At 37.3% G+C, this 12,110-nt stretch overlaps 1 protein-coding gene across 1 annotated transcript in view; it reads left to right on the top strand.

Moving 5' to 3' along the window:
* Positions 1-7,295, top strand: part of LOC126285240 (calcium uniporter protein, mitochondrial) — a 244,260-nt gene extending 236,965 nt beyond the window's left edge. Inside the window, exon 7 of the mRNA XM_049984537.1 lies at positions 854-7,295. Coding sequence (XP_049840494.1) covers positions 854-1,162 — 309 coding nt within the window. The 3' untranslated portion in view covers positions 1,163-7,295. The remainder of the gene's footprint in view (positions 1-853) is intronic.
* The last annotated feature ends 4,815 nt before the right edge of the window (positions 7,296-12,110 follow it).

A 12,110-nucleotide genomic window follows, 5' to 3' on the forward strand; every position in this document is an offset into this window, starting at 1 on the left:
TGTACAGTCCTACCTTTGTTAACAGTTTACAGTGTGTCACGAACCCGCTCTACTGTTCAGGAAAAGTTATCTCCATAACGACACCGTTATGGTGTGGCTAATGGCTGCATAATACTTTAGTAGAGCTGGCCATGATGTCTCCTTTGTTGATGCTGCTGAGTCTGCGTTGTCCATGTGGCTTCTCGTTGTCTAGGCTATGATTCCTTTGCTGCTCTGGGTCCAAGAAGAGGTGCGGGTTTTTTAACTATTACTGGACTATCGAAAAATGACGCAGTACTCTACGGTTTCTTTGTATCAAAAACACATTTATTGCCAAAACTATATACACAACTACACTCAACCGTGGCCAACACTCAAGTGGCCGTAAACCCGTTGTAGACCAAAGATCACGGTCGTAAGCTACAAAGAACATACAATTCCAATATCGATTATTGATCGCAACACCTAACTTAGTATTATCTTAAGCAAAAGCTTTTTTAACATTACTTTAGTGTATAATAAAATAAAATGATGTTTATTTGTCAGTTCCATTACAAGTGGGGCATTCTGTCAGTTGCTTTTTGGAAATCTGAGAATATGGAATTATTATTTGGTAGACCTCTCACAGTGTGTGCTCTGCCCTGCCTGATTTTTCTTACTGCACCTACCTGCAATACTGCAAGTGTCAGCAGGGATGGAAATGTTGTATATACTACAATCGAGTTTTGTGTGGAACCAATATTACAGTGAATCTATTAATAATATGTGTTCTGTACTTTTTAAACAAAAAAATAAGCTATATTTGTTTGTACACTGTAGACATACCTCATTCTTTTTTCTACGTGGGTTATTTTGCTCTCTGCTTATTTTTCAGGAGTACCTCCTTCCAGATGTGAAAGACCGCCAGCATCTCATCATCCTGCACAAGCGTGCCCGAAAGGTGGGATTGGATCTGGGCCGCTACAACCAGCTCAAGGACAGCATCGCTCAGCTGGAAGCGGACCTGCGCCGGCTGCGTGATCCCCTGCAGCTGCACCTGCCCCCCCACCACCTGTCGTCGGCACGGTCACGGCCGGGCGCCGGCGCGGATGCCACCGAGCCGCGCTCTCCCCTCGAGCGTGCCCAGGCGCACATACGTAGCCTCCTGCAGCGTGGCAGGAGCGCCACGAGGGGGTCCACGTAACCGCATTCTGCTGTCTGTTCTCTAATGTTTTTCTACCAGATACCTTTGCAGTTCGAACTGGCGTGTACAAAGTGGGGTTCCTGAGATGGTCTTATTCAAATATTAACCGACCCATAATTTTGAGTATTCTGTGGTTTGTGAGAAATAATACGTGCTCAAACTGAAGGTGTCTGTGAAGAAAAATAAACACTAACTGTAGCTGCCGAGGGCCTAGCGAGTATGTCGCAGCACGGACTGCTAGTAACCTTCCTCGCGCTCGAAATTTTGTTGTCCACCCACACGGACGTTTGCCGCATTGTACTTAGGAAACGATTACTTAATATCGAACGTCGCTTCTCTGGGTTCTACCTAAATCTTGAGAATCTTTGTTTTGTATCTAGAATGTGACCTCGGTAGAGGTAACAAATTTTGACAGTAGTGTCAGTTTTGTATGCCCTTTAAAGAAACCTGCCTAACGGTCTGACATTTCTCCAGTTTCTCTGCATGAAGAAACTGAGAGAGCTGTTATTAAAATTGGGATATTTTGTAGGGAAACTTAACATTTCTGCGCTCTGCTGTGTCATTAAAAAGCCGGAATATAACTTTTGCATAATAGCTCTGTATGAAATGATGTGTGGCATCGAATTAATGTGTTCCGATTTTGAGCGAATGTCAGGTTAAAGTATTGTAATTGTTACGTAACTGTATTGTGCTTTCAATTTAAAAAGCAGATCGTCGAGTTTCGAAGACTGGTCTAATTGAATGGATGTGCCTCGAGTGAAGTCTATAGAGAGTCGAGATGCACGTGCAAATTACTTTCGTGGAGAAGCTGTAGATTCTAGTGTGTAAAACGGTAAACCAGTTTCATCGTCGCTGTCAGGAATAGACTGGTTCTTCGTGCCCGAAGACAAGTTTCTTTATTTCATTTTAAATTGCCAGAACTAGTTCCATTCTTTCAGCTAAAATATTACTGAAAGAGCTATTATCTACTGTTACCAGACAGGCTAAGATGATTATAGATACAGATTACAGTGCAACCTTTTTTACTCTTGTTGTTAGCTTTATTGTACTGTGGTTATGTCAACATGGTGCTTCCTACAAAGCAGCCAAATGTACAATTAAAATAAAGTAATTTGTGGAGATGTAGTTACTTGAATATTGGTTGGAGATTGTATAGTGGCTGTTCAGTTGGTAACATACTGAGTGCTAAGACTGTGATGAAATATTGTGTTGCTAAGCTCTGCTATCTCCAACTTTTGAGAGAGAATATATTTTCTGATTTTTAGTATATGGCTGCACTTGGTTACCAGAAGTAATAAGCTGTGTGAAAGATACTCATTTCAAGCATTACGTTTTGTATAATTTCACATGGAAGGCAGGTGTTGATTGTAATAATGGTTTGGCAGGTGAAACTGAGGCAGCTAAAGTAGTTCAATAGCTCCAGACAGCTGCTCTTGTGCACTCGTCATTATGTCCTGTTACTGCAGAATGATACTGTGAAGTATTCATCTCTTTACATATACATTCAAATTCTTATACAAATTAAAGCTGATGTCCAAGATTGCAAGTTATAATCGGAACTTGGCGTATGAGGTCCTAATATCATTCATGTCCGGATTGGGTGACCTATTCCTGTTCTAATTGAAACTACTTTTATTTAGATTTGCATGCTTCATCGCATTTCCAGAATGTAAGTTGCTGAAATAGAAGCCTACCAAGCGATCAAGTTTTATGTGGCCCGGCATCAAGAAAGATGATCATTACAGGACTGAGTGCAGAGAGAAATATTTCACACAGTTATTTTTCTATATACTGCAACATTGCTAGAGAAAATCACTTACATAAGATTTCTGCCAGCCAGTGTTCCCCCTTTTTGCTTCAATTTCCTCAGCCTGTTGCTGGTCCACCTCACAAACAGATACGTACTGAAACTGTAAAACTGCAAAATATTCGTGACCGGTTTCAGATATTTAATCATAAGTTATACAATATAAAGAAAGGGAATGAAATTATGTCTTTTGTACTGTTACAACTGTCTTCAATCAAAATCTGCCTACAGCACAACATATTTCCTCAGCTATACATTCCTAACAAGGTAACCAATGTGACACCGTTGTTATGTAGTAAACAAGCAGAGCAGTACATATCACAAGCATTGCAGCAGAGTAGTAGAGTTGAATTCGCTGCAGTACATTTAGATGCCTTATGTAGCCGCCATAATGCTACTTATTGCTGTAGCTAATAAAGTGCTTTGTAAAAATTAATATTTAACTGGTTGCACAAATTGTGTGTGCTTTCTTTTCCATCACAAGGCTTAATCATACAAGAATGTGTATTTAGTTTTTTAATTTTTTGCACCTGATGAATTTCCTACTTTCGTCCTTTGTGTAAGTTTGATATATAATTATGGGTAGGAACATGGTTGAATAGGTATCTGAGGTCCTGATTATGTATCTTTGAATGAAGAGCTATCAGCATAAAAAAATCTTCCTTTTACATATTTTTAAACTTGTACAAAATGTGAGTCATCTGTGAGCATGTGGAATGTACATTTAGGTGTAAGATACTTTTGTATCAGTGTATTCACAGCTATTAATATGAATTGTAGAAAAGGGAGGAAAGTGCAGATTTTTGCAGTACTGAATGAGTTGAACTGTTGCTTCTGAACACTGAAAATTAGACAATCAGTAGCTGTAACATATTTGATATTTCACCAAAGCAGAGACCCTCGTATCGAAACCTTTTTTCAATGGATTTACAATTTAGATGGCACAGAGAAACTGGCTGCATTGTACATAATCAGGCCCCTAATACTACTCTTTGTAATACAGAGCTATTGAAATGAAGTTTTATTTCTTTTCCTAGTTTGTAATTTGTACTAACATATAAATTAATTTTAATCTGCTTATTAATTTGTAATTTTGAGTTTAGTGCTTCTACTTGCAATATAAGTTTCTATAGTTATATAACAAGCATTTATACATTTAATAAACATATATTTAAAAAAAGTCAACCTAAGAGTTTTCTTAAAACAAAATCTTTTGAAATTCTCATTCAGTAATAAAGAGGAGCAAGTGATTTCTCAGTGGAGCATTATCTATATTAGCCAATAGAGTATTTTGCTAATTGATTTAAAAATAATAAAACCAGCCAACTAACTGCATGCAAAAGCTAGTGCCAAGATTTTAAATTAAGATTTCTAAAAAATAAAACATGATATGTCTAAATTTGCTATTTAGCATGTTGTAGCTATTCTGAAAATATTTGTAAAAACAATTTTAAAACTACAAGAAAAGTCACTAAACTATGTAAAATGCATTCAGCTCAACTTTCTTAAAAATGGTTATTTCCTTCCCTTCTTCAAATGCACAAATTGTTAATATATCTTATGTATTACAAAATGGATTCCTGTACACACTGTTAAGTGTACATGGAAAAGAGCAAAGCAGTAGGTAGCTTTGTGATAATCTCAGTTTTTTTAAAAAAAAATTTCATATACATTAATATCTATTTTATCTAATGCTTATTTCTTATAGCATTAGAATGTGTGTGTGTGTGTGTCATACATTGTGTAAAATTAATGCAGACTGATTAAATTGTGGAAGAAATAAAATGAAACTGCCATACTGGCATACTGGTTAATTGTTGAAGAGTTAATATTAATTCTTGTCATTCACTTTCTGGTTTTTATTTTGATCAATTGGTTTAGGTTTCACTGTTACATCTGATCTCATTTTAATTTCACAGTAACAATATATGACATTAAAGCAGTTCATATACATCTCATTTTCATAAAAGGTGTTGTTACAATACCATGAAAATTAAAGGAAAGGTGACTCAAACTGATACCTTATCTTTAGGTCAACTCTTAGGCACAATGAATGTTGACTACTTGAGTAGTCTGTGCCTTATTAATTGCGTATAGTTGAGGAGGCTTTCATCAATACTGTTGCTTTATCCTACATAAACACTAAATTACATTTGTCATGTATAATATATCTTGTCTTACAGAAAGTGCATCGTTACCCTTTTCTAGAAGATGAAATTGCAAAGAAAAGAAAGTGTCAGGGTCACGATGCACTGAACCTGAATTCCATTTAAACATTCTTCGATTTTTCTGTTAGATAACCTCCTATATTCCTGTTATCACATAACTTAATTATGTACTAAATTATGGTACATCCTCTTTGCTTTTGCCATCAACTGCTAAGGACAACACATCCACGTGGAAACCTGCATGGTACTGTAGTGGTCACAAAGTGGCAGAAGATACATTCAGTTTTGTTTGACAATGTCACTTGAAAAATAAACCTTTGAAGAATTGTGTGTTCATAAAATCCAGTTCAACTTCCACATTCATGTGAATGAGATATAAATAAAAACCTGTTACACAGAGGTAAATATTCCACCAGATAACATCCTATACCACTATAATAGATTGTGCACCCCAAACCCACATGGGACAGAAGATGCATAATTATAAAATCTGCTGGCTAAGACTGTGCACATACATGTTGTCTTCACTCAATGCTACATGTAGGCTGTTGAAAGATAATTCCACACAATATGTAACTTAGAAATTGTTTCAGTTTAATAAAGAGAATACCAAACAGTTTGCCGTTATAACTGGTTGACCAGCTGCTATGATGTTGAGTTGCCATATCTTGAATGTGTTATCCTGTTGCACTTCCATCTGAATAAGATTTTTCTCATAGTGAGTAACTGCTTGCTTACAGTAAAACACACTTCTGTAGTCCTTATCTTATCAGAAATTCTCCTCTCATTGTAATACGAGTAATATAATGTTTGATACAAATTGCACATTATAATTCAAAGTGGCAGACCCTACATTTAACTGCTACATTATCATAATGACCAATTGTTGAATGTATATGTGCACTGAAGGCAGTGTCTTTCTTTCTGTCTGACCCATCTCCCCACCCCTCCCTCACACTTCCCGCCCCCCCTTCTCTCTCTCTTATTGTCAAAACAGCATAAAAATTGCAGCATTAAAAGTATTTTGCAAATTTCTTAACAAGTGTAAACAATGTTGTGGAATGTTTAGATATTACTTTGAAGATATATTTTTTTCTTTTATTTAATTATTTTAATTGTCCACAGTTAATTTGTTAAACCAAAAGTTTAATTGACTCTCACAGTGCAGTCAGTAGACAGATAAGCCCACCATTCACAATGATGTGCAGGTGCTGTATTACAAAACTTGGTGCAGTCAGAATACAGACATATTTACACAGCTCTTTTAGGAAGCACACTTTGCAAAAAAAGAAAGAAAAAAGGAAAAAAATAAAGCTTTTTACATCACTATTCTCCTTTGGAAATTACACCTTCCTCCCAATATTTAGTCAAGTTTTCTGTACGACATTGCGGATGTTTCCACAGGTCTGACAGGGTATAAAACTGTGCAGGTGAAAATTTTATATTTTTACCGACAAAGTCTCAACTTGTACTTTTTATTTTCATTTTATTAATTTGATGCAAAAGTTCAGTGTAACTCATTGTGTACTATGTATTTGTAAAATATAGTTCTGACATTCTGTAACTGTGAAGACAAATATAAACTTTATTTGTTGCTGTTCCAGGTATCTTATTAATGTGTTACAGAAGCAAAACAGTATGTTTGTGCAATATATCTTTTGCATGTTTTTCCTGATCCCACAGATTTGCAAAATATTTTGTAAATAGAGAGACTGGAAGTTCCTTTTATACATTACTAAATTTACAGTTGGATATACTAGTGATTGTTCAATGAGCTTATATAACTGTAAAAACCTATTAGTTTTAGAAATTTTGTACATTTATGTAAAAGTAACTTCATGATTCTGAGGTTGACACAACATTAATATTTTACTAAAAGGTTATGTGTTTGAGCAGAATTTCTTTCCATTATAAAAAGGAACAGCATATGTGAGGTCTGACAATTCTTTCAGTTATTATTTTAAGTACAGGTTATGTCAACATTTCTTTTGATCTGTGCACATAATTTAAAAAATTAATTGAAATGAACAATTAATAGTAAAGGAATAAAAGTGAGACAAGAGTACACAAGAACATGGGTACACTGGAAGAATGTTTGTTCATAACTCTGTAAAGCAAATGGTAATGAAATAAAATAAAGAGCTGTGTTACAAATAAACTGTGATTCCTCCTCATAGCCTTCCACTGATATATTCTCCTCTTAACACACAATTCATTGTTTGTTTGTTAGCTATTTGCATGTTCCATGGATCATAATTATGACTCCTCACTAATACATGCAATGAGTCAGTTTTACAGTTATATTACACATTCTCAGAGGGGAATAAGGCAACATGGTTTTTGACGTAAGCAGTGATGTGTACTTATCTATGTCCAGTTTCTCCCCCTTTCTTAAAAAAAGAAAAAAACCAACCCCACACACCATATTACACACTCAGAAATTATTCTATGGAGGAGATGGTGTTGTCAAGCAGATATGATTTCAGTTTGGGTCTGAAGTTAATTTTATTATCTATTAAATTTCTATATTACAGATGGTCAAAGGTTTTTGTAGCAAAATACCACACTTCTTACTGTGCTACACTAAGGCTGAATGATGTAAATCATTTCTCCTGCCATTATTGTATTTGTGAATGTTACTCTTGTTTCCGAGCTGTGATATTGTTGACAACAAACTTCGTAAGACAGTCAGTGTGTTGTGAGGCTGTTGTCACTATGCAGCACTGTTTGAAGGGCTGTGTACAAGGCATTTTAGAGTGGATACCACATATTATCCTTATTATTAAAAGCTTCTATGCAACAAACACTATGTACAACTATACTCTGCAAACAACAGTGAGGTGCATGGCAGAGGGTATGCCCATTATATGAGTTATTAGGGTTTCTTCCTGTTCTATTCACATATGGAGGATGGGAAGAATGATTGTCTGGATGCCTCTGTGCATGCAGTGATTATTCTAATCTTGGCCTCACAATCCCTATGTGAGTGATATGTAGGGTATTGTAAGATATTCCTAGAGTCATCATTTAAAGCTGGTTCTTGAAACTTTGTTAATAGACTTTGTCTGGGTCTCACACATTTGAGCAATATTCTAGAACCAGTTGCACGAGTGATTGGTAAGCAATCTCCTTTCCCCAGTATTCCACCAATAAACCAAAATATACCACCTGCTTTAGCCACCATTGAACCTATGTGATCATTCCATTTCATATCCCTAAAAAGTGTTACATCCAGGTATTTGTATGAGTTGACCAATTCCAACAGTGACTCATTGATATTACAGTCAAAGGATACTATGTTTTTTTTTTTTTTTGTGAAGTGCATAATTTTACATTTCTGAACATTTAAAGCATGCTGCCAATCTCTGCACCATTTCAAAATATGGATAAACTGAAAGAACCAGAGGTTGTACAGAGTTTCAGGGAGAGTATAAGGGAACAGTTGACAGGAATGGGGGAAAGAAATACATTAGAAGAAGAATGGGTAGCTTTGAGGGAAGAAATAGTGAAGGCAGCAGAGGATCAAATAGGTAAAAAGACGAGGGCTAGTAGAAAGCCTTGGGTAACAGAAGACATACTGAATTTAATTGATGAAAGGAGAAAATACAAAAATGCAGCAAGTGAAGCAGGCAAAAAGGAATACAAACGTCTCAAAAATGAGATCGACAGGAAGTGCAAAATGGCTAAGCAGGAATGGCTAGAGGACAAATGTAAGGATGTAGAGGGTTATCTCACTAGGGGTAAGATAGATACTGCCTACAGGAAAATTAAAGAGACCTTTGGAGAAAAGAGGATCACTTGCATGAATATCAATAGCTCAGATGGAAACCCAGTACACAGCAAAGAAGGGAAAGCAGAAAGGTGGAAGGAGTATATAGAGGGTTTATACAAGGGCGATGTACTTCAGGACAATATTATGGAAATGGAGGAGGATGTGGATGAAGATGAAATGGGAGATATGATACTGCGTGAAGAGTTTGACAGAGCACTGAAAGACCTGAGCCGAAACAAGGCCCCCGGAGTAGACAACATTCCATTAGAACTACTGACAGTCTTGGGAGGGCCAGTCATGACAAAACTCTACCATCTGGTGAGCAAGATGTATGAAATAGGCGAAATACCCTCAGACTTCAAGAAGAACATAATAATTCCAATCCCAAAGAAAGCAGGTGTTGACAGATGTGAAAATTACTAAACAATCAGTCTAATAAGTCACAGCTGCAAAATACTAACGCCAATTCTTTACAGACGAATGGAAAAACTGGTAGAGGCCGACCTCGGGGAAGATCAGTTTGGATTCTGAAGAAATGTTGGAACACGTGAGGCAATACTGACCTTACGACTTATCTTAGAAGAAAGATTAAGGAAAGGCAAACCTACATTTCTAGGATTTGTGGACTCAGAGAAAGCTTTTGACAATGTTGACTGGAATACTCTCTTTCAAATTCTAAAGGTGGCAGGGGTAAAATACTTTGAGCGAAAGGCTATTTAAATTTGTACAGAAACCAGATGGCAGTTATAAGAGTCGAGGGACATGAAAGGGAAGCAGTGGTTGGGAAGGGAGTGATACAGGGTTGTAGCCTCTCCCTGATGTTTATCACTCTGTATATTGAGCAAGCAGTAAAGGAAACAAAAGAAAAGTTCCGAGTAGGTATTAAAATCCATGGAGAAGAAATAAAAACTTTGAGGTTCACTGATGGCAATGTAATTCTGTCAGAGACAGGAAAGGACCTGGAAGAGCAGTTGAATGGAATGGACAGTGTCTTGAAAGGAGGATATAAGATGAACACCAACAAAAGCAAAACGAGGATAATGGAATGTAGTTGAATTAAGTCGGGTGATGGTGAGGGAATTAGATTAGGAAATGAGACACTTAAAGTAGTAAAGGAGTTTTGCTATTTGGGGAGCAAAATAACTGATGATGGTCGAAGTAAAGAGGATATAAAATGTAGACTGGCAATGGCAAGGAAAGCGTTTCTGAAGAAGAGAAATTTGTTAACATCGAATATAGATTTATGTATCAGGAAGTCGTTTCTGAAAGTATTTGTATGGAGTGTAGCCATGTATGGAAGTGAAACATGGACAATAAATAGTTTGGACAAGAAGAGAATAGAAGCTTTCGAAATGTGTTGCTACAGAAGAATGCTGAAGATTAGATGGGTAGATCACATAACTAATGAGGAGGTATTGAATAGAATTGGGGAGAAGAGGATTTGTGGCACAACTTGACGAGAAGAAGAGACCGGTTGTTAGGACATGTTCTGAGGCATCAAGGGATCACAAATTTAGCATTGGAGGGCAGTGTGGAGGGTAAAAATCGTAGAGGGAGATCAAGAGATGAATACACTAAGCAGATTCAGAAGGATGTAGGTTGCAGTAAGTACTGGGAGATGAAGCAGCTTGCACAGGATAGAGTAGTATGGAGAGCTGCATCAAACCAGTCTCGGGACTGAAGACCACAACAACAACAGCAACATCAAGTTCTAGCTTAATATTGATGAAGCTTGTTTCAGATAGAACTTCACTATAGATAACTGTATCATCTACAAAAAGCATGCTTGTACTAACAGTGTTGTCTGCAAGGTCATTAATATAAAACATCTACAGGAAGTGTCCCACCACACTTCCTGGAGCACATCTGAATTTACTTCTACATCTGATAATCATTCTCCGTCCTAGATAATATGCTGAATCCTCCCTAAAAAATCCTCACCCCAGTCACAAAACTTCCTTGATACCCTATATGATCTACTTTTGACAATAAGTGTAGATGTTGTACTGAGGCAAATGTTTTTTGAAAATCAATAAATACAGCATCTACCCGATTGCCTTGACCAAAGCTTTCAGTACGTTGTGAGAAAAGTGTGAGTTGGGTTTCACATGATTGATGTTTTTGAAATCATTGATGGTTGGCATTGAGGAGGTCTTTCTGTTCAAGATACCTCATTATATTTGAGTTCAGAATATGTTCTAAGATTCTGCAACAAATCACTGTCAATGATATTGGATGGTAGTTTTGTGGATCACTTGTACTACTCTTCTTGTAGACAGGTGTGACCTGTGCCTTTTTCCAAGAACTGGGAACAGTTATTTGTTTGAGGGATCTACAATAGAATACTGTTAGAAGAGGCCCAAACTCAGCCACAAATTCACTACAGAATCTGACAGGAATTCCTTGGAGCCCTGAAGTGTTGTTTTCTACACCACTGACACCAATGCTTATTTCATTCATCTTTTCAGTGGTACGAGGATTAAATTGGGGGCAATTTCCTGGGCTTTCCTTTGTAAAAGGAAAGGCATTTTGTTGATGAAAGCTTCAGCAGTTTACCACTAGGATTTTAATACTGTCACCTGTGGGAGGCATTTCTTTCAATCTTACATTGATACTTCTGGTTTTCCTACAGCCATCATTATCTGGAGTGGATGGAGAGTCACCTAATCTAAAAACCCTTGTGTGCACCCCACACACAGTCAGCTACCTAAGTGGCAGCCTCTGATGTGTAGTACACTTCACTCAAGCCATTTAGTGGAATCCTACAGTTCTTAACACTATGGTGCAAGTCCAGGAAGTTGCAACCTAGCTTTCCACAGAACTTTTGAAGTCTCTGGTTCAGTCCTTCCACTTGACTCAGAACCAAAGAGCCACAATCAGTTCTGGGGACAATGCTGCAAATTCTGAGCTTTGTTGAAACTCCATGTTCAAGGCTGGTCATCTCAACCTTCTCTGCCAGTCACTGGAATGACCCAAGAATGACATCAGGGCCCAGACGACAGGCATCATTTGTTCCAATGTGCACCACAATCTGCAATTGGTTGCACCATGTTCCCTCAATGGCTGCTGGAATAGTCTCTTCAAAATGTTGAATGAGGCTGCCAGGCATACACCACTGAGTGCACCTGGTGTTCTTTCCTGCCTCTTGCTGTCATTTCCCTAAGGGTACCATCATTCGCTATACATTTGAATTGCCGACAA

The sequence above is a fragment of the Schistocerca gregaria genome, chromosome 8 (assembly GCF_023897955.1).
Source record: "Schistocerca gregaria isolate iqSchGreg1 chromosome 8, iqSchGreg1.2, whole genome shotgun sequence".
Classification (NCBI taxonomy): domain Eukaryota; kingdom Metazoa; phylum Arthropoda; class Insecta; order Orthoptera; family Acrididae; genus Schistocerca; species Schistocerca gregaria.